Source organism: Dryas octopetala, chromosome 7, assembly GCF_963921425.1.
Source record: "Dryas octopetala chromosome 7, drDryOcto1.1, whole genome shotgun sequence".
Taxonomy (NCBI): Eukaryota; Viridiplantae; Streptophyta; class Magnoliopsida; order Rosales; family Rosaceae; genus Dryas; species Dryas octopetala.
This window is the reverse complement of record NC_141372.1, coordinates 14408985-14432758: the sequence shown is the minus strand read 5'-3', so window position 1 is coordinate 14432758 and position 23774 is coordinate 14408985. Positions and strand designations below refer to the sequence as shown.

Here is a 23774-nt window from a genome sequence, read left to right as displayed (position 1 = left end):
ATCAACATTGCCGCTGCCACCACCATCACCACCATCGTTGTCACCGCCACTGCCAACACTCCAATTTTCGCCATCACCATTTCTCCCACCGCCCATGGACCATCACCCTTACCACTATCATCAGCTCATCACAAACATCATTTTTATTGTTGCTACCATCACCATCACCATCACTCTTTTTATAATTGATACATCAAAAAATAAAACTACTATTAATTCCGTATTTAAATTCAATTATGTTTACATATTATCAAGAAATAAAATTTCGGATTTCGAGAAAATTTCGATGGAAATTTCGACGGAAAGTTTGAAGATTTTTAAATTTCGACAGAAATTAGATAGAAACGACGGAAATTACTATCAAAATACGGAAATTTTGAATGAAACTTTATCATATATTTGTTTAACATATTATCTACTACATTGATAAAAAACATTAAATAAACTAAATTATATAGTAGATTTCATGTGATATAAGATGAATATAATGCACGCTGGAGGCAAATACTGTTAAATAAAATTAGTATATTCTTTATACTCTATAAATCTATAATCTATACGCTAAATCCTAATACTAAATTTTATATACTCTATATATCCTAATACTCTTTATACTCTATAATCTATACACTAAACCCTATATATTCTATAATCTATACTCTATATTGTTTAGGATTGATATAAGATATTAGAGTTTAAGTCTTTTAGGATATTTTTAATTATTTTTTTATATAAAAATGTGTTTGGTTTAAAAATAACTAAACGAAATCTTAAAACGGCCAAACAAAACCCCAAACATTTTTTTTTCTAATTGCCCAAAGGCCCCAAACTCCAATCAATCATAAATCTTTTTTTTTTTTTTCCTTTTCTTTATTTTATTTTATTTTATTTTATTTTATTTTATTTCTTTTTTTCTTTCTTTTTTTTCTTTTTTCTTTCTTTTTTTCCTTCTTTTCTTTCCTTTCTTCTTTCTTTCCTTGCTCACTACAAGAAAAAAGGGTTTGGGAGAGGAACGAAATTCGTCGCCCAAAGTAGAGTTTCGTCGCCCAAACGTTTGGGCGACGAAATCCGTTCGTCGAGCGTTTGGACGCCCAAAATGTGACGCCCAAAGACATCTGGGGCAACGGATTTTTTTCGTCTCCTAACACATAAAATTCGTCGCCCAAAGCATGTTTAGGCGACGGAAAAATTTCGTCGCCCAAAGAGGGTTTGGGCGACGAACACACTTATTCCTCGCCCAAAGCATGTTTGGGCGACGAAATTATCCGTCGCCTAAACAAGATTTGGGAGAGGAATAACTAATTTCCTCGCTGGAACGTGCTTTGGGCGACGGAATTTTTCGTCGCCCAAAGAGGGTTTGGGCGACAAACACCCTTATTCGTCGCCCAAAGCATGTTTAGGCGACGAAACATTCCGTCGCCCAAACATGCTTTGGGCGAGGAATAGCTTTTTTCGTCGCCCAAACACCCTTTGGGCGACGAAAAATTCCGTCGCCCAAACATTTTTTTTTTAAAAAAAAAATTGTTTTTTTTTTATTTAAATTATATATTTAAATTTAATATTTAAAAAAAAAATTCTTTATTCAAAAACTATATAAAACAAAATTCATAAATTTATATATCAAAATATCCATACAAAGTAGTAATTAATCCTAATATATATAGTCAATCTATTCTAAACTAGTAGCATCATCATCATTCATATCTGACGGAGGTTGATGAGAAGATGGTGGCGGGACAAACCCAGGTATCGCCTTGGTCAATGCAGCATACAACGCCTCCTTCTCCGCTCTCTCAGCTCGTAAGTCCTCCTGTAACTTCTTCACTTGAGCGGACAACCCTGCGACGACTGCAGATGGCTGAGACGAAGATGAAGACGAAGACGAGGATCGAATATCACGAATCCGCCCATATCCCATGCCGCGTATTTCCTTACCGGGCCTAACACCCAGTGAGTCTATCATAATACGAAGTCCGACATCGGGATCGGGTACTGGAATCGACTCCAACGGAGTACCCGGAGGGTGCTGCTCGGCCAAGCTCTCCAAATATATTCTCGAGTTGGCCACCATCTCATCCTTCAAAATGTTATATATACAAGTAACCAATTAGAAAAATAAATATAAAAAATTGTGAAAAAAATTAAAATATAAAAAACTAACATGTTTTGCCTTGGCCGCATCACAACCGGGATGAACATAGATATCTCCGAAAGTATCTATCTCCGGGAATTGCGACCCACGCTGAAAAAGAAAATAATTTTGTCAAAGACCCAACCAATATTAAAGAATATATATGTATTAAATTAAATAATGACGTACCCGACGTCGCGACTCCACTCGATATGAGATGGGCGTCGGACCACTATGATGGTTAAACGGCTTCCCTTTCCGGTTTCTGGCGTTGGTGACCGACTTCTTCTGTTAAATATTAAGCAAATTATAAATATGTTAGTGTATGTATACAATAATAGAATAACAAAACAATAATCGATTTTTTAAAGTCTTAAGATGATAAAACGTACCAAAACGACGGACTCATGAAATAATCGCACAAAAAACGCCACTGGTCAGACCGCTCTACCAACTCCATAGGGGGGTTCGCCAATGCCTCAACTGCCGACGAAAATCCCTTGAAATGCATGTGTAGTTCGTGCTTCCACTGCCTGTAGGACTTGATGAGTAAATCTGTCATGTACGTGACAGTGAGGGGATCATCCATCTGAATGTCAAAGTTAACCTGAAAAAAATATTAGATTGTTATGAATGATCAAATTTATCATTTTGAATTAATTATTGAGCTATATACTCACTGAGATGGAGCGGATCACTTTGTGTTGAATCTCTGCCGGCAATTTTTTCTAAGTGGTTGCAACCATGGCGCACTCGGCACGAACAATAGCCCCCACATCATGCGAGAACAAACTGTCAACGTTAGGATCTAACGGTCGTCGGCCGTTTTGCACACACATGACTGGAATCCGCGCCCCAGTACTGCGCACGATCCGAGAGGACTTCAACCCACTACATGGTCCCCTCGTCGCAGTGGATGATGTGGTAGTAGATGAAGCGGAAGCGGAAGCGGAAGCGGTGACCTGACTAGAGCGGTGAGATCGACGGGCCCTCCGTGGCATAGAGGGGCTCCCAGTACTCGAGGATGGCTGAACTACATCATTGGGAGCTGACTCCATCGCCTTTCACCTTATAACTAAATTATATTTCTCAAACTAATTAATCTACATTTTGTAATTAAACTAAATTTTATATTTAAAAACTAACAAACTAACTAATCCACATCACATGAACCGCTAACCACAACACATAATTGTGCACTCCCAAACTGTCCATGGGTAATTTGGACAATTCAAGAATCATATTGAAGCGCAGTCACGCCAAGCGCCCATGCGCGCGTCCAATAGACTCTCGAACGGGTCTAAGGTGAATTTAAATTTAGTGTACAAAGTTATCCACTGATAACTTCGCACGACTAGTTAAATGTACAAAGTTATCGATTGATAACTTCGCACAAGCGCTTCGTGCCACATGACCTTACACAGTACTCGAGGAGTACTGGACTACGTCATCGGAAATTTTGCAATTACAACTAAACTAAATGTAACATACAAACTAAATTATAATTAATATAACAATATACATATAAGCATACAAACAAACTATTAAATTTTAGCATATAAAAACATACAAATTAATTAATCAATTTTATAATTAAATTTAACATACAAACTAATTCACTCAAAAATTTAATACAATTATATATGAAACATTAAATACTAAATCATACAAAAACTTAACTAAAAGATAGATTAAACACATACCTCACCAAAAATGCAATTATCCTTCACAACAAATGCAACACTATCCTTCCTTCACCAAAAAAATAAATCATTGTCAAATATGAGCCCAACATCAATCTAAATTCAGATTTCACAACCAAACCACTAAATTAAAAAAACCCACAACATTAACTAATTACCACTAAAATCAGAAATTTCACAATCAATTTATGCAAAATCCACAACAAGTACAAATCCACAAATATTAGAAAACATAAAAAACAAAAAATACCATAAAAAACAAAAAATACAAAAAAAAAAACAGAAAATACCATAAAAAATAGAAAATACAAAAAAAAAAACATAAAATACCATAAAAAACAGAAAATACAAAAAAAAAAACATAAAATACCATAAAATACCACAAATTAAAAAAAAAAAACAAATACCTGTTGAGCTGGTTTCGGCTTCGAGGGGGGGGGGGTGTTTTGGGTGAGTGGTTTCGGCTGGGGGGGGGGGGATGGGTTTCGGTGGGGGTGGGTTATCGGGGAGGGTGGGTTTCGGCAGGGGTGGGTATTCGGGGGGGTGGGTTCGGCGGGGGTGGGTATTTTCGGGGGTGGGTTTCGGCGGGGGTGGGTTTTCGGGGGGGGGGGGGGGGATTTCGGCGAGGGTGGATTTTCAGGGGAGGGGGGGGGGGGTGGGTCTCCGATGGGGGGGGTGGGTTTCGGTAGGGGGGGTGGGTTTTCGGGGGGGGTGGGTTGCCGAAGGGGGGGGGGTTTTGGGTTTCGGGGAAGGAGGGAGGAGGAGGAGGAGGCGGAGGGAGGAGGAGGAGGGAGTGAGAGCTGAGGGAAGGAGGAGGGTGTGGCGCTGCGAGGGTGAGGGACTGAGTGAGCGAGAGTGACTGAAGTGAACCCAAAAATGGGTATTAACTTAAAGACTTTGGGCGACGAACATGAATTCGTCGCCCAAAGTTGAATTTTTTTATGAACCATGATCGTTCATACGTTCGAGCTCCAATACCAAACTTCTAGATCTCCAATTGACCTAATATTTTACAAGAATGATCTTTGAGTGACAAACTAATAAATGAACGGTTCAGATCGTTAAAAACACAATCGACATATAAGGTTCTACATATAAATCAGTGGTTTTTGCATTTGAAGAATAAAATTATATCAACTCTTTCGTTAAAACCTTGTAGCTTCAATAATTGTGAAGACCACAACGTGATTATCACAATCAGAGCCATTCTTCATATATGTTCATACTCAAAGATCAACCCTGGAAAAGATCGGTTCAATCGGAGTTCATCTACCCGTTCGATTATTATTATAAGAATCAAGATCGTTCATACATCCTAAATGCTAAACCTAACTTCTACATCTCCAATTGAGTTAATTTTTTGCATGGATGATCTTTGAGTGAGGCACTAAGGAATGATCGGTTCGGATCGTTAAAAACACAATACAAAAGTGATCTTCTACATACAAATACACTTGAAGAGTATAATTATATTAACTTTTGGGTAGAAATTTTGGTGATTCAACAATTTGTGAAGACTACAATGTGATTTCAACGATCGGAACCGTTCATTCTATTCGTTTATACTGGAAGATCATTCCTGCAAAAAATCGGCTAAATCGGAATTCATCTCATACTTCGATGCGTATTAGAAAATTTACAATCATTCATAAGTTCAACCACCGTTACCTAACTTCTACATCTCCGATTGAGCTAATTTTTTGCATGGATGATCCTTAAGTGGGGAATTAAAAAATGAATGGTTATGATCTTTGGAAATACAATCGTATAGTATGCTATTACATATATAAAATTGTAAACAAAAAAGTATTCTTACTTCGGGCGAGGAACTATAAATTTCGTCGCCCAAAGTTATCTTGGGCGAGGAACCTCACAATTCGTCGCCCAAAGTACCTTTGGGCGACGAAATGTTAGATTCGTCGCCCAAACCATTATTACAAAACAGGATGACCCTTTGGGCGACGACCAGGTTCCTCGCCCAAACTATGTTTGGGCGACGAACAGAATTTCGTCACCCAAAGAGTCTTTGGGCGAGGAATATGTATATTCCTCGCCCAAAATGAGTTTGGGCGACGAAATTATTTGTCACCCAAAGTGAGTTTGGGCGACAAATTTTCGTTTTCCTCGCCCAAAGGCACTTTGGGCGACGAACATGTATATTCCTCGCCCAATGTATTTCTCAATTAATTGTTTGTTGTTAATGTTTAGGCGACGAACACATTTCGTCTTACTTTGGGCGAGGAACGTATGATTCGTCGCCCAAACCTCCTTTGGGAGAGGAACATGTTCGTCGCCCAAACCTTTATGACATTGAGCGACAAATTTTCTTGTTCGTCGCCCTAAATTGCTTTGGGCGACGAATATATGTTCGTCGCCTAAAGTGTGGTCGCCCAAATATGTTTTTCTTGTAGTGGTTTTTCCTGTTTCCTTCCTTTTCCCCGTAACTTCCTTTCTTTTCTTTCTTCTTTTTTTCCTTGCTTTTCCTGTTTGGCTGTTTCCTTCCTTTTCCGTAACTCTCAACATCTCCAGTCATCTTCCCTCTCAACCTCTCATTACTTCATTAGCCACCTTATCTTCCTCTCTCCCTCAGTCAGTCACGCCCTGGACATATATCTCCTTCCCTCTCTTATCTCTTCTCTCTCCTCCATCTCCCTCCTCGATCTCCTCTCTTCTCTCCGCACCGATCTCCCCTCTCCCCGCACCGATCTCCTCTCTCCCCGGCGATGACAAGTGACGAGGCCGGCTCTCCTTTTCCTCTCATCTCTCCCTCTGGTCGTTGCCTCTCTGCTCAAGCTAAAAATTTCGGAAAATTTCGAAATTTCGCCAAAATTTCGGCAAAATTTTTCGAAATTTGTTTAATATAGTGTTAAAATTTTCATACCCCTAAAAATCGAAATTTAACACCTTGCATATTATTCAAACAAGAGAATTTACATATTATAGAATTTACATATTATAGAATTTTAAATCACATCATTTTAAATTCCATCATTTGTGAATTCCTTAGTAGTTTCAAACTACTTCATCCAAACGCACAGTAAAAGTTTACTCCCATTATTGGTGATTTTAAAAGGCTGAACTAATCCATGTTAACCATAATAATGGACGAAAATGATAAAAAAGCTCCTCCACAAGAATTTTATTGACAAAATAGTTCCAAGTGTTTAAATTCTTTCCTTTCAATTAGGGGTGGGCATAATAACCGACACACCGAAAAACCGAACCAAACCCACCGTAAAAAAACCGAAAAAAAACCGAGTTGACCGAAAAGTCAACACCGTAAGAGAAAACCGAACCAAACCGTATATGGACGGTTTCGGTTTTGGTTTTATGCTCATTTAACCCGAACCAAACCGAACCAAACCGAGTAATTTTTAAAAAATATAATTACATATTTTTATGCACATTTTATACATTTTTGTTCACATTTTATACATTTTTATACATATTTTATACATTTTTATTTTAGACCCTAAAATACATTTTATATAACCCTATGAGTTTAATATTATATATATAATAATGTTTTAGTATATAATTTTAGTTATATCTTATATAATAAAATTAGTGTAGTGTATTATATTTCTATATACTCTATAGTCTATAGTCTATATAATAATGTTTTATGCATATAGAGTTATATATAAACTTAGTATATAACTATATAGTTAGTAACTTAGTATATAGTTGTATACATACTACAATAGTTATATATAACTATATAAGTAATCTATAATTATAGTAGTATACTAGTATATACTATAGTAGTATATAGTTATATATATACTATACTAATTACTCTATAGTAGTTATATACTTATATATAATCTTATATATAGTTATAACTTATTACCAAATTTGCCCAAACCCCAAACGAAATCTCAATCTTCCCAAACTCCAAATGAAACCCCAAATAAAATAAATTAAAAAAACCAAACAAATAGACCAACAAATAGATTATATAATATATATAGTTACAAATTATAATCTTATATTAGATATAACTTATAACTTATAACCCCAATTTGCCAAAACTCCAAATGAAACCCCTACTACCCAAACCCCAAACGAAACCCCAATCTCCCCAAACCCCAAACGAAATGCCAAATAAAATAAATTAAAAAAACCAAACAAATAGACTAACAAATAGATTATATAATATATATATATAGTTATAGATTATAATCTTATATTAGATATAACCTCAATTTGCCAAAACTCCAAATGAAACCCCAATCTACCCAAACCCCAAACGAAACCCCAAATAACTAAAACAGAAAAAATAAAAAAAACCAAACAAATAGAGTAATACATAAATACTGTAATAGACCAAAAACAAAAAGAACAAATTAAAAATCACAAAATCACTTAGAAATCACTCCTCACTCATCAGACAGTGGCATACCTAAATTAAACTAATTAAATAATTAATAGTGTAAAGTCTGTAATATTAGAATAGAGTCAATAGAGTCAATACTCAATAAGTCAATAGACCAAAAACAAAAATAAAAAATGACAAAATCAGTAAATCACATATTCATTCAGACATTCACTCTCCAACCAAAAAAAAAGAAGACATTCACTCATCAAGTGATTCAAGTCATCAGACAAACCTAAAGAAATTAAGAAAGCAGGTTCTTAACTTTGTTTGGTTGGCTTGTAATGCCTAAAGAAATTAAGAAAGCATGTTCTTAACTTTGTTTGGTTGTAGACTTGTAGTTATTTTTGTTGTTGTAGTAAACTAGTAACTTTCAAGTGTTAAGCAGATTGTATTTGTTTTAACTTTTAAGTAGGTTCTTAACTTTGTTTTAAGTAGGTTGTATTTATTTTAAAACCGTGCATGCACCGAACCAAACCGTCTTTGCAATGGTTTGGTTTGGTTTGGTTTTTCTCTAATTTGTTCGGTTTACAACACCGAACCACACCGAGAAAACATTTATGGCGCGGTGCATGGTTCTCGGGGTGAAGTGAGCCGAACCACACCATGCCCACCCCTACTTTCAATCCAACTTTGGGCTCATGTAAATGTTAATTGGTATTATGCTATTAATAAGATTCTCTTGCTTATAAGAGAACTTTTTTAGCAGTAATATCATATTTTTTGAGTTTAAGATTGTTTTTTTCTTTAAATTTGTGTGTATGAATTTATTATATTAGTGTATTAAAATTTTACAAGTAACATACGACAAATGCCGTATATATAACTATAATTTTAACATAATTAATTGTCAGTAACTATAGGGTGATGGGTGTTCAAAGTTCAAACACTAGCTGTTATATCCAGAAAATAACTTACCTGCCCCGTGTTAGGGGACAGGTGGTATCACAAGAGAGAAAGAAAAAGGGAGAGAGAGAGAAAGAAAAAGGGAGAGAGAGAGAAAGAGATAGAGGGAGGGATGGGGATGCCAGCTGGTGTCATTGGGCGTGCAGGCAAGTTCTTCTCGTTATATCCAAGTTAGCCTTGACCTATTATCCGCGCAGTTGCCTCAGCCTATAAGAAAATACTGTTCACAGGTAAAAAAATCCAAACTGTACCTTGTCAAAAGCTGCTGAAAATAGAAGGGGCAGCGAGATGCTACTTGTTAGCCTTGTAATTTTTCTGGTATATTTTACGAAACTGAAGAAACAAAAATCTTAACTCTGGCTGCAGGAGGAGCCCCTTCTTGCCATCCAATCCTGTGTAGGACTCAGTTCTGTTAAACACCATGCAAATGCATCTACTGCTTGGTTTTACTACCAATACCGGACAAGAAATCCAAAATTTTAAGAGCTTTTGCAGTGTCATTCTGCAAACCTTCACTCATACTGCTATTCTTAGTGTCCCTATCAACCAGAGTACTGTAGAACCAATTGACTGATTCATCCTTTTGGTTTCATACTGTTGGAATTAAGCATTCTAATTGAATTCCAGTTATTCAAGTAGCTGATTAATGCAAGTCTTAGTTAGTTAATTAGTTACGATTTTGGTTGTATTAATTTGCTGACAGATGGCACTGTCTTATAGGACAGTTGCATGATTTGGTGCTGAGGTGATCACAGTCACTCCACCTATTTGCTTTGTAACCGTTATTCTTGTCCTACATGAATATACTCTAATACAATGGATTTGTGTGTGGTGGGCTGATGTAGAGCATCACGCACATTTTGTGATTTCATCTCTTTCTCTCCTCACTCTCATTTTCTACTCTCTGTTCACCATTGCATCATTGTTCAACATGGTATCAGAGCCATGGTCTTGATTCATTGAGCTGGAGCGTTGGTTCTGTGAAGAGTGAGTGAGAAATCCAACGTGAAAATCTCAACATTCAGCTGCTATGGCTGGATCTGGAAATGGTGAGCTACGAGCTCCCATCTTCGATGGAACAGAGTATGAATTCTGGAGAGTCAGAATGATTACAATCTTCAAATCCTATGGGATCTGGAAGCTTGTGGAAAAGGGAGTTTGTATTCCAGAATCAAGGAAGAAGAAAGAGAAAACTAAGAAGGATGGAGAAGCACCTAGTGTGGATGACGAAGAGGAAGTTGATTCTTACCTTGAGGAGCAACAGATGAAGGATGCAAAGGCCTTAGGAATCATTCAAGGTGCTGTTTCAAGGGAGATCTTCCCTCGAATTGTGAATCAAGACACTGCTAAAGGAGCATGGGATTTACTCAGAGATGAGTATCATGGAGATGAACAAACCAGGTCAGTGAAGCTTCAAGGATTGCGTAGAGAATTTGAATATATGAGGATGAGGGAAAATGAAACTTTGTCCTCATACTTTACTCGATTCTTTGACTTAACCAATCAAATGGAAAAGTTTGGTGAAACTCTTCCTCACCAACGAATGGTACAGAAAATCCTGATTAGTTTAACAAAACTATATGATCCCATGTGTGTAATTATTGAGAGAACTGTTGATTTAAATACAGTTTCAGTCCATGAGGTTGTAGGATCACTTAAGAGCTATGAACTCAGATTGGATAGGCATGAGGAGGATTCAGGCTATGCTGAGAAGGCTCTAGCCAGCATGAGTGTTTCATCAAACTCTCAAAACCCTCAAAACAAAGCTTACAATCAAAGTGGAGGAAAGAAAAGTGCCTGGAAGGGTAAACCCAAGAAGTGGGAAAACAAGCCAAATGCAAATGTGAAAGGAGTTGGGACAGATGCAGGGAAGACCAAATGCAGAATTTGTGATAAGCTGCATTTTGGGGAATGTTGGTTCAAAGGGAAAATCAAATGCCACAATTGTGAGAAATTTGGGCACATGATGAAGGACTGCCATCAACCAAGTAAAAGGGGACAGGTTGCCAACTATGCCAATCAGGTACAAGAGGCTGCCACTATGTTTTATGCATGCCATAAAGCATCTGTGGAGAATTGCAAAGATGTGTGGTACCTGGATAGTGGTTGCAGTAATCATATGACAGGGTGTGAGTCTCTACTTGTGGACATTGATCGAAGTGTGAGATGCAAAGTTAAAATGGGGACAGGTGATCTTGTTGAGTCAATTGGCAAAGGCACACTACCTGTTAAAACCAAGAATGGCACAAGATACATTACTGAAGTGATGGTTGTACCTGGATTAGATGAAAACTTGTTGAGTGTTGGACAAATGGTCGAGCATGGGTATTGGTTGATCTTTGGAGACTTTTCTGCAAACATTTATGGAGATAAAGATTTCAAAAATCTAATTGTGAGTGTGCAGATGAAAGGGAACAGGTGTTTTCCACTTGCTCTCGAGGACATTGGTTTTGAAATGGCAAACAAAGCCACTGTCATTGACTCCTCCTGGAAATGGCATAAGAGATATGGCCATTTGAATTTTGACAGCTTGTTAAGATTGCAGGATGAGAATATGGTGTATGGACTACCTCAGATTGCTGGAAAGAATCATATTTGTGAAGGATGTGCAGTAAGCAAGTCCCACAGAGAAGCCTTTGACAAAGGGAAGATTAAGAGGGCATCTAATCTACTTGAATTGGTACACACAGATGTCTGTGGACCAATGACTGAAACTATTGGTGGGAATAGATATTTTCTCACATTTATTGATGATAAATCCAGGATGTGCTGGGTTTACTTTCTGAGATGTAAATCTGAAGTGTTAAATGTATTCAAGAAGTTCAAGTCGATGGTGGAACTGCAAAGTGGATTCATGATCAAGAAATTGAGAAGTGATAGGGGTGGAGAATATACCTCTTTGGAATTTGACCAATTCTGTGAAAAATGTGGAATTGAAAGACAACTAACAGTTTCATATTCACCCCAACAAAATGGCACTGCAGAGAGGAAGAATAGAACCATTGTAGAGATGGCTAAGGCAATGCTACATGAAAAACAAATGCCTAAGCACTTTTGGGGAGAAGCAGTCAATACTGCAGTCTATTTACTCAATAGATGTCCCACTAGAGCTTTGAACAATGTGACTCCATTTGAGGAATTCAGTGGAAGGAAGCCTGGAGTCAAACACTTGAGAATCTTTGGTTCCATTTGTTACACTCATATTCCATCTCAACGAAGGCATAAGTTAGATGAATCTGGTCAGAAGGGAGTCTTTGTAGGCTATGGCATCAGGGAAAAGGGATATAGGGTGTATGATCTAAGAACAGCCAGGGTTATTGTCTCTAGAAGTGTTGTGTTTGATGAGTCAGCTTTGTGGAATTGGGAAAAAGAAGAGATTACATATGCTGCTGTGCCCTGGACAGATGGAGAATTTGAAGAAGATATGTCTGGAAGCTCAGATTTGCCAAATCAAACTCAACACAGTGTGGAGGAATCCCCAAACAATGATTCTCCTGCTGCTGGAAATTCCTTGAGGTCAGATTCACCTGAAGTCAACTCTAGAAATGAGATTGGAAATGAGATTGTTCTGGCTGAGACTTATGACACTACTCCTTTAAAATGGAAGAACCTGAATGAAGTGTTTGCTCATTGCAAACTTAGTGTCATTGAACCAGAAAGCTACCTTGATGCTGCAAAAGATCAAGCATGGCAAAAGGCCATGGAAGATGAGATCAACATGATAGAGAAAAACCATACCTGGGAACTTGTGTGTAGACCAGGAGATAAGCCTATTGTAGGAGTGAAATGGATTTTTAAAACAAAGCTTAATCTCGATGGTTCAATACAGAAACACAAAGCTAGACTGGTTGCTAAGGGGTACACTCAAAAGCCAGGAGTGGATTTCAATGAGACCTTTGCACCAGTAGCTAGATTAGATACAATCAGAACCTTAATTGCTCTTGCAGCTCAGAAAGGGTGGAAGCTATATCAACTAGATGTAAAATCAGCTTTTCTCAATGGAGTATTAGAGGAAGAAGTTTATGTTGAACAGCCTGAGGGATTTGTGATTTCAAATGCAGAAGACAAGGTGTACAAACTAAAAAAGGCCCTCTATGGACTCAAACAAGCTCCAAGAGCTTGGTATAGCAACATTGATTCATTTCTGGTGCAGTGTGGTTTTGAAAAGAGTTCAAGTGAAGCAACTCTGTATGTGAGGCACAAAATGGGAAAAGGCACACTCATTGTATCCATCTATGTGGATGATATTGTATACACTGGGAGTGATAAGGAAATGTTGGAGGAATTCAAGCAAGAAATGATGAGAAGATATGAAATGACAGATTTGGGTTTACTACATCACTTTCTTGGCATTGGTGTTGTTCAGAAGGAAGGATGCATATTCATTCACCAACGAAAATATGCCTTAAGTTTGCTGGAGAAGTTTGGCTTAAAAGATTGCAAGCCTGTGTCAATCCCACTTGCTACTACAGATAAGCTTCGAAAAGAAGATGGAAGTCAGGCTGCAGATGAAGCCTTATATAGGAAAATCATTGGCAGCTTGCTTTACCTAACAGCAACTAGACCAGACATAATGTTTGCTTCTAGTTTGCTGGCTAGGTTTATGCATTGTCCAACTTCCAAGCATCTTGGAACTGCCAAAAGGGTACTGAGGTACATCAGTGGTACAATTGACCATGGAATCCTATACAAAAAGGGGGAATCAGCATTTCTAATTGGCTACTGTGACAGTGATTGGAGTGGTGATGAAGATGACATGAAATCAACCTCTGGTTATGCATTCTCCTTTGGCAGTGGTGTCTTCTCTTGGGCATCTGTAAAGCAACAAAGTGTTGCATTATCCACTGCAGAAGCTGAGTATATGAGTGCAGCAGAAGCCACTACTCAAGCTATCTGGTTGAGGTTTGTTTTGCAAGACTTTGGTGAAGAACAAGTGGATCCAACCACTATAATGTGTGATAACACCTCTGCTATTGCAATGACAAGGAACCCTGTGTTTCACCAACGATCAAAGCACATTAAAAGGAAGTTTCATTTTATCAGAGAGGCAATGCAGGAAGGGGAGATTGATCTTCTATACTGCAAGAGTGAAGATCAAGTTGCTGATATCTTCACCAAGGCTTTAGCAAAGGATAGGTTCTGTTTACTGAGGAGTATGCTGGGAGTGAATTCAATTAAAACCTTAGAAGGGAGTGTTGGAATTAAGCATTCTAATTGAATTCCAGTTATTCAAGTAGCTGATTAATGCAAGTCTTAGTTAGTTAATTAGTTACGATTTTGGTTGTATTAATTTGCTGACAGATGGCACTGTCTTATAGGACAGTTGCATGATTTGGTGCTGAGGTGATCACAGTCACTCCACCTATTTGCTTTGTAACCGTTATTCTTGTCCTACATGAATATACTCTAATACAATGGATTTGTGTGTGGTGGGCTGATGTAGAGCATCACGCACATTTTGTGATTTCATCTCTTTCTCTCCTCACTCTCATTTTCTACTCTCTGTTCACCATTGCATCATTGTTCAACACATACTTTGCTGCAAATGCAAGTGTCGAAAAGAATGCAAATGATAAGAAATTTATTCCTTTAGGAGTGACTACTGGTGGTGTTCTCATCAAAATGTCATTTGAATTTTGAAAGGAACTTGATGGACTTTGGTCTATCAAGTTCCCAGCTTTGGTACCAGTATTCCTATCCAGGGTCAAGGCTTCTTGTTTATACATACTAGACTGAACTAATGATGGTTTCCAGTAGAGAAGAAGCAAAGTCCTTTGGTAGCCAGAACAGGTTGTTTCAACAGAGCCCTTGCCGCATTCAGTTCAGTATTACTGAGAGTATGGGCATTCTTGTGGGAGGCAGAGCCGATTTTCACTTGTGCAGATCCAGAATTACCTTGCACCGAGGAAGGCGTCAATTCAGGTTTGCAAGCAGCAGTTGCACTGTCTTCCTTGGATGTCATCTTAGAAAAATTGTAAATTTGATCAGCAAAATATAACTTATTTTAGTAGTAACTGAATTAGGTAAGAGCTAATGATAACTCAGGGCAGATATAGTCAGTTAATTTACACATGCAATATACTGTGATAGAACTCGCCAAGCAGGCTTTACATTATAAGTGGCTCAAAGTAGCATCTTATACAGGCAAGAATGTACCTTGTGCAAATACAAACACTTATCACCTCTGCTGCAGAAACCATTGGCAATAAATTTGTCACAGGGATACTTGATAAGCTGATGATCATATGGGCAGTCATCCCCTTTCATGCATAACCCACGTGCAAAAAAACTGCAGGGCTGCAACACCAGAAAACAAGACAAGGAAAGTGCATTATATCCTTCATAGAGTTTAGGTACCATTTATAGAGTACCTCTATTACCACCACCCACTCTGCTCATCCCACCTATCTGTTTTGCTAAACCTCCTATTAAAATTTTAAAAATCATATTGCTTAACACACCCACCAATATTTGCAAAATACCCAGCCTACCCTTTTTTTTTTTTTTTTTAATGTTTTATAGTTAGTTATGGATGATGGCGGCCATGCCAGCCTCCAGTTCCATTTTTCATTTTTGTTTAATGTTTGTCATTTTAGGCAATTCATAGAAGGATAAAAGTGTAATTGAAAATTTTACAAAGAGGTGGGATGAAAAATTTGGGGGTGGTAAAAGAAGCGATCTTTAAAAAAAATCCTTCAATTAAAGCAACTAGCACCACGAGAAAGCATTAAGAATCCAGTCAATTGACATACCTTGGACTTTGTTAGAGGCACCATATCATGTGAAAATTTGCATTTTTCACCCTGTGAAACAAAAACAAACAAGATTGATAGAATTGAAAGCTCAACCTCGTAGCACCTTCCCTTTAGATAATGGCGGCAATAATTTACAGTTTTTGGTTTCTGTATTGGAAGCAGCTTCAGCCTTTTAACACCAAGTTTCCTGTTCTTTTCTGCTCGTTTCTTTCGGTCTTTTGCCTGCAAGGTGCATTGTTCATGAAAAACAAATATCAATGTACATTTACAAGCAGCTACAATATGTTGCCCTTAAGCACTGAACATATTGAGAAACTTTTCAATTACTTTTCCAAATGGGGGTTCCAAAGAGATTTGCAATAAGATCTCTTTGCAATGTAAGTAATAACTAATATGTAATACCTTTTTCCTTTCTTTTGATTCCTTTGAAGGAAGACCACGCTTTTTCTTATTACAGGCAATGGCATCCCACTGCACATGACCACCAATAAACCATACTGGTTACATATGGACCAAAAGAGCAATGTGTCAAACTAAAAATTAATTCATACTCAAGACTCTCTGGCAGAAGAGCAATGTGTATGTATGTGGTAGAGTTTCTGCTCAATGAATTGAGCAGCAACTCCAAAGAATGAAGGTGGCATATTGATACATCACAAAATGTACCATGCCAACAGCTACGTTGGTATGAGTAAACAGAATTTACGAAAACAAAACACAATATATGGACATGCATCTAAGGAAAAGAAAATACACAAGTGAAAAAGATACCTTTTCTTCAGATGTGATTCCATGCGTTCCAGCTGTATTTTTCACTGAGACTTGTTCATGCAATGGTAGATTACTAGTACAAAATGCTGGACAGCCAATAACCTCCCTAACTCGGCTATTTTTCTTTTCAATTCTTCCACTCTCTACCAAAGGATCAAAGTCATCTGCCTTTATAGCTTTCATATATTTACCCTTAACAACTCCTGGTCTACAAATGCTTTCAGTTCTTTTACTTTCTCTGAGTTCCACTCCTCCACCATTTTTTACTTTGTCAGCAGTATCCACCAGAAAGGAATCGTAGTCAAAATATATTCCATTTGCTTCCTCACAAGGGTGCTCTTTTCTACCAATTGCATCTTTACATATTTGCACCTCATTGACCTTCTTTTCCTCAAACATTACTGTATCATGCAAAATCATATCTATTGATCGGTCATCCGTACCGTCATCACCAGAAATTTCTCCCTCTTCAATATCTCTATCATTCATATGGTTGGGAGAAGTCATCCCATTTCTTGTGCAAGCTATTTTCTCCAGACGGATTTTTACAACAACAATGATGAGAAATGAAGCAAAGGTCATCATCTTGGTCAACCAATCATGATTCTGTTAATACTAACTATACAACTGAAGCATTTTTTCCTTAAGAAAAGTCTTGAAACACAAAACCAATATTCTGTAGAAGAAAAGTCTAACCTTCCAGACTACAAAGGCATTTTGCAAAGCTTATAACAGAATCATGTAAAGAGCACGAAAAGAAATTCGAGGATACCAGGCCAAAAATAGTTATATAAAACTCACTTCCATACCTTATTGATATCATTCCCAAATTCATTTTTGTAGTGATTGAGAGATGCATTGATCTGTGCTTTGCTCCGTGTAGCCAACATCCTGATAATATCCTCATGATTGTAGGCCTTCTCAGAGATCTTTTCATGGAGTATCTTAGCCTCTGATTTTTCCAGAGTCATGTTCACCTCATCTCCCTCATATCTATATGCGCTAACAAGAGGTGCTAAAAGCTGGGAAGAGCAAAGTTTGACAGTAAATCTCTCTTTGTTGCAAGGAGAAAAAAATTCTCAAATGAAATAGAAACTTTGATACATTGAAATGCCCTTCCATTTTCCTCCTCCTCCTCCATTATTTCATTTGCAAAATCTACAACCAACATTATGATCATAGTTCAGACTGTTTTTAAAATGCTGCAAACATTAATTAGATCGACAAGTTTTGGTGATATCCAAACCAATTCTTGAGATAAAAATAAATAAATAAGAGAAAAAAAAAGTTTATAATATATGTTTTTTGTCTTTTTTGAGAAGCAAGTTTATAATTTTATTGAGTCGTTTGAAAAGGAGAGGGGTATAGGCTACCTCTTCCAATAACTAGGAGAACCAACAAGAAGGCTATTGTGGAGGAAGCCTTGAACATTTTGAAAAAAGAAGGCTTATCAATGGATGACTATAGCCAGTTCTTTGCTAGGACCTTTCTTTATTGCCCTTGAGACTGGGATAACTCTGTTCCATTTCCACCAGCCATTATATGAATAATCATTTTCACTCACACATATATTTAAAGTCTACCTGTCTAGGAAGTCTATTTTCCTTTTAACTGGTTTAGGAATTACAAATATATTTAAAGTCTACCTGTCTAGGAAGGCTATTTCTGCAAGAACCTTGACTGTTTTTAGTCCTCTTCTTCGTAGCTTCATTGGCCAAAAGTGCATCGCGTTCAGCAGGATCAAGTGTCCAAAGCAGTACCCCCTCTGATTTAGAGAAATTCAGAAAACCAAATATATATGTTAGCACTATCAATGGATGTGTTTACTTCCTCCCATAAGTTAATTAGCCAAAAGATTAAGCTTGTGAAAACTAGTATCATGGATTCATATCCAATTAAGAAAAACAGAAAGCTGCAAATATTGATAGCATATGCGCTGCCTTGTCTTGGAAGAATCATGGTATCAGTCTATGTAAAACATATGCAGTTAAATGAACACAACTAATGTAAAACAAAGTACCTTCCAAAAGTGGCCTCAAAGTCACTTGAAAGTTATTGTTCAGTTCCTTAGGGAGATCTTCACCATAAGCTTCAGCATACGTTTTTTGAATAACCTTTCTTTGAGCAGCATTTCTATCCCCAAAATGGATATGATCAACCTCATTGGTCCCCCTTCCTGCAATCATATTGATAAAAAATTTAAGATTACATAAATCCAAACAACCTGAACATGAAAGTGATTGATAACAACTCTGGTCTAAACTATTAGCGGTAAAATAATTTAATTATGCTGTTAAAAGTGACTATAAATTGCACATCAGACAATGATTGAAATGTATTTCAAATCGTTTCCAAAGCCAGGTCTAATATTTAGAAAATTAATACTACATTTTCAAGAATCAACCAGATCTAATAATTAGCTTCACTATATTGCTTCTGCAATCAAAGGACACGCTTTCTAACGGTAAGAACTGAATAGCCTTAATTTTCTTCCTCTAAGGATTTTCATCATTAACAAATACTCATCCTTCCCTCTTAAACAGTCCATGTCAAAACCATTTTCATGTCAAATCAGATTATTTACAAACCTGTTATATATCTATATATAGCAATCGTTTTTTTTTTTTTTTTGTTTCAGATGAATTATCCCAAATACATTATCTTCCTCTGATAAAAAAAAGAAAAAGAAAAAAGCTTTGGTGAAGAGTGAAGTGATCAACATGTAAAACAAGCTTAACAGATCATCGTTTACATTCACATGGACCATTCACCAACCTAGATGACCCCACATACAAGCTTAACAACAGAGTCGTATAGAATTAGAAGAATAAAAATGAATAACAAGGCGGCTCGTTTTCCATTATCAGATCATTTACGTCATAGTTAACATTAACAATCGAACCAGTGAAATAGGGTTGGTCAACTTGGTCGAGAATCAATCTTGAAGCCAATTAAAAATAGGGTGGTGGATTATAATCGGAAAAAGAAATGGTGCGAAGGAGAAAATTAATGATCAGAAAGATAAAGGAACTTGAGTTGCTCACAGTCTTCCGATGCAGAAGCATCAAGTTCCTTCTGCATCCAAAGAATGTGAGCAACTCAAGACTAACTGATTAGGGACTCGAAGGGTCGACATTGTCACTTTTGCTTTCTGATTCTCTCTCTGTATAAGAAAATTGAAAACGAGAATGGCTCTGTTTGTATATGAGTCTGTACGTGGCCTTTTTTTTCTTTGTAGCTGTCCATATTCCATATATAGTAAGGCCACTGTAATTACTGCCACGTTTCAACGTACCTGGTAGTCTTTAAGAGTGTATTGGTCCTGTTTATATTTATTGTATTGTAGCTAGTCATTTTTCATATAAAGTGTAGGCATATAAGAAGCCATTGTTTTATTCTCTATAATTTCTCACAAGGAAAAGCCACACTTTTAACATTGAGGCATCCTACATGCATTATACAAGAAGCATAGCACACAAGTACATGAAATAGATTACAATAAGAAAACATCTAGGAAGAACCTTTCTTCTACGAAGAAGACACACAAAGTAAAATATGTATAGGAAAGAAGCAAATTCCTCAGATAGTCAAACCATGGAGTGCCAGCAATTCACCAAAGGTTATCATACGCAATGGCTTTGACAAATGCAGCCTTTGAGCTGAGAAGTGTTGAGAAACTTGTTTCATTGTTGGACGAGATTGCGGACTAGCATTCAAGCAGGCAAATGCTGTCTTCACAAGAGTGAGCACTTCCCCCGCTTCTTGATGTGTAGGAGGGGAAATGCGTTGGTCCAAAAACTCTAGAATAGGGATTTGATTGGCTGGTAATGCAGATGAAGACGATGAGGATGATGATGACGATGACCCTGATGCTACAGATGAGAGAAGATCTCCCGGATGCCTTCCCAAAATTATTTCCAGTGTTACTATTCCGAAGCTATACACGTCACATTTCTCATTCACTTCCATTGTATAAGCAAGCTCTGCTTAAAGAAAAAGCTCATATAACAATGGCATTGTTAGTATGTAGCAATAACTATTCAATGAAAGTTTAAAAAAATTAATCATATCTTGCATAAATTGTATCATGCTATCACGGATTAATTAGACATGTAACATGTTTATCCTTAATTAACCTCATCCTAACCATGAAAACGAATCATTGATCTAAAAATAAAACCATAAAACATGTTAAATATACAATAATATAAAAGACATAAAACCACAATATTACCTGGTGCCACATATCCGTATGTGCCTGCAAGGGCAGTCCAATTAGTTGAGTCTGGGTTTAAGAACTTAGCAGTGCCGAAGTCTGAAACACAACCCTCATATTCAGAATCCACCAAAATGTTCTTGGTTGATATGTCTCGATGCACAATTGGTGGCAAGCAATCGTGGTGCATGTAGCACAAGGCATGAGCTACACCTTTAACAATATTCACTCTTTTTCTCCACCCCAATTCTTTAGCTTCATCTTCCTTGCTCAAAATTGTGGCCAAGCTACCCCTTTCTAGATACTCATACACCAAAAATGAGTGCCGTTTATGGGAACAAAAACCATAAAGCTTCACAATATTTCGGTGTCGTATCTCTGTTAGTGCCCTTATTTCATTCAAGAACTCCTTTTGAAAATTCTTCTCACCATTGCATAGAAGGTGGAGTTTCTTTACGGCAACTATGTTGGCGGATCGCAAATTTGCTCTGAAGATGCTTCCATGTCCTCCTTTCCCAATGCAATATTTAGAATCAAAATCCTCGGTTGCCCTTACGATTTCCTCATACATGGTTTTTCCATCAAAGTTTAAAACTGAAAAAGAAACCTCTTCATGCGCAATGGTTTCTTCTAGATGTTGATGCTTCTTTTCCCTTTCTACTACAAAGACAATTGTAAATATAGAAGAAAAAAGGAAAAGTGCTGCCACAAGAGAAAATGTGATTACAAATATGAGTTTGTGGTCCTTTTCCTTTTTTGAGCCATGTTTGCAGGGTTGCAAAGCTCCAACGTTGCCACACAATCCTTTGTTGCCTTGTAACGCTTCTGGGGAAGCATTTTGAAATGCGCTGATGTTGGGAAGGGGACCTTCCAAGTCATTGTAGGATATGTCAATATTTAACATGCCGTGCATACCTCCAAAACTTGTTGGAATGAAACCAGAAAGATTATTGTGGGAAAGATTCAGCATCACCAAACTCTCCAAATTTCCCATTGCTGATGGTATCTTACCTCCAAGCGAGTTACCACTTAAATCAAGTTGGGTCAAGTGAACTAATTCCCCCAACTGAACTGGAATTCCTTGATTAAACTGGTTGTTGCTCAAATTTAAATAGAATAATTTGACCAAGTCACCCAAAAGGCTAGGAATTGAATCATTGAATTTGTTTGTGGACAAGTCGAGATACTCAAGATTAGTCAGTGATCCAAATTCTAAGGGTACACGACCGGACAATTGATTTCTATCCAACATCAGCCTTTGCAAAGAAGTCAATCTCCTAAACTCCTTTGGGATAATCCCAACTAAACTATTTGAAGAAAGATTGAGTTCTTGAAGTTGGATTGCGTTGCCAATTTTAGGTGATATACTACCAGTAAGGTTGTTTCCCCCTATTCGTAAGGCTGTTAACTGTCGGCACTGCCCCCAATTGTGTGAGATTTCACCATAAAGTTTATTTTCACTTATATCTATAAAATGAAGATTTGGATAGACACCAAAATCTTCAGATATATTGCCTGTCAATTGGTTCCCATCAAGCCGCAATCTAAATAAGCTCATGCAAGTTTTCATGCTTTTGGGGATTGGACCAGTCAAATGGTTGTTGTTTACTGATAAGTTTACGAGTGATCCACCTTGGCAAAGGTTTTGGGGCAAATAACCAACCAATTGATTATAAGCCAACTGCAATTCTGCCAACCTTGTGAGATTTCCTATTTCTGGTGGGATAGTTCCAGAAAGCTTATTTGTAGCGAGATAGAGATAGGTAAGATTTCTCAAATCACCTAATGAAGTAGGAATTGAACCAGTGAATTGGTTATCGCTCAACTCTAGATCCACCATAGACTTCAAGTTTCCTATCTCTTTAGGAATAGTGCCAGAAAGTCGATTGTTGGACAAGTATAACGTGGTTAGCTTTTCCAAGTTTTCAAAATTTGGAGGGATAGGCCCTGTTAAATTGTTGTAGCTCAACTCTAGATCCACCATAGACTTCAAGTTCCCTATCTCTTTAGGAATAGTTCCAGAAAACTTATTTCCCCAAAGATAGAGAGTGGTAAGATTTCTCAAATCACCTAATGAAGTAGGAATTGAACCCGTGAATTGGTTCTTGCACAACTCTAGATCCACCAGAGACTTCAAGTTCCCTATCTCTTTAGGAATAGTTCCAGAAAACTTATTTCCCCAAAGAAAGAGAATGGTAAGATTTCTCAAATCACCTAATGAAGTAGGAATTGAACCCGTGAATTGGTTCTCGCTCAAATCTAGCTGCACCAGAGACTTCAAGTTCCCTATCTCTTTAGGAATAGTTCCAGAAAACTTATTTCTCCAAATATAGAGAAGGATAAGATTTCTCAAATTACCAAAGGATGCTGGGATTGAACCAGAAAGATTATTTGCAGCGAGACCCAGAATGGTAAGATTTGTTAGTAGACCGATTTCTGGTGGAATTTTCCCAGACAACTGATTGTCAGAGAGATCAAGATGAACGAGTTTTGAGAGGGAACTGATCTGAGGTGGGATGGGATCAAAGAGTTGATTGATGCTGAGGTCAAGATATTCAAGATTAGGGAAGGACAAGAAAGAAAATTCATGTAGCGTACCTTGTAAACCAGAGTTGGTAAGGTTTATCCTGGTGACACTTCCAGTAGCGTTGCATGAAATCCCAGCCCAAATGCATGGGCTTGTATTTGGTTTATGATTGGTGGAAGAATTGGTGGCATTGTTACTGGGAAGATAAGTCCATGAGGTGAGATTATTGAACTGGGTTTGATTATGAAAGCTGGCTTTCCATTTGAGAAGAGCCTCTGCTTCAGTAGGAGCAGCAGAAGCAAAAGCAAAGTTTGATGATGAAATCAGCTGAACACACAAGATAAGAAGGCAAAAAGCAACAGAGCAAGGTACTTTTGAAGATGTCAT

The 23774-nt window shown here is 37.4% G+C and overlaps 3 protein-coding genes across 3 annotated transcripts; all 3 read right to left on the bottom strand.

Moving 5' to 3' along the window:
• Nucleotides 1-14613: 14613 nt before the first annotated feature.
• LOC147279938 (zinc finger CCCH domain-containing protein 65-like) lies at nt 14614-18752 on the bottom strand. Its single transcript, XM_086252099.1, is given in 10 exon segments — nt 14614-14864; nt 14867-15080; nt 15275-15415; nt 15871-15921; nt 15967-16095; nt 16276-16344; nt 16645-17168; nt 17454-17666; nt 18291-18409; nt 18665-18752. Coding segments are annotated over 7 exon segments (1362 nt in total). The 5' UTR covers nt 17152-17168; nt 17454-17666; nt 18291-18409; nt 18665-18752.
• LOC147279937 (annexin Gh1-like) lies at nt 17442-18830 on the bottom strand. The gene is made up of 3 exons (XM_086252098.1): nt 18665-18830; nt 18291-18409; nt 17442-17666 (listed from the first exon to the last, which is right to left on the bottom strand). The coding sequence occupies exons 1-3, from the start codon at nt 18828-18830 to the stop codon at nt 17442-17444; spliced, it is 510 nt and encodes a 169-aa protein (XP_086108224.1).
• A 1189-nt stretch (nt 18831-20019) lies between these two features.
• Nucleotides 20020-23774, bottom strand: LOC147279936 (uncharacterized). The gene is made up of 2 exons (XM_086252097.1): nt 20879-23774; nt 20020-20627 (listed from the first exon to the last, which is right to left on the bottom strand). Exons 1-2 carry the CDS (start codon nt 23772-23774, stop codon nt 20224-20226), a joined length of 3300 nt encoding a protein of 1099 aa, XP_086108223.1. The 3' UTR covers nt 20020-20223.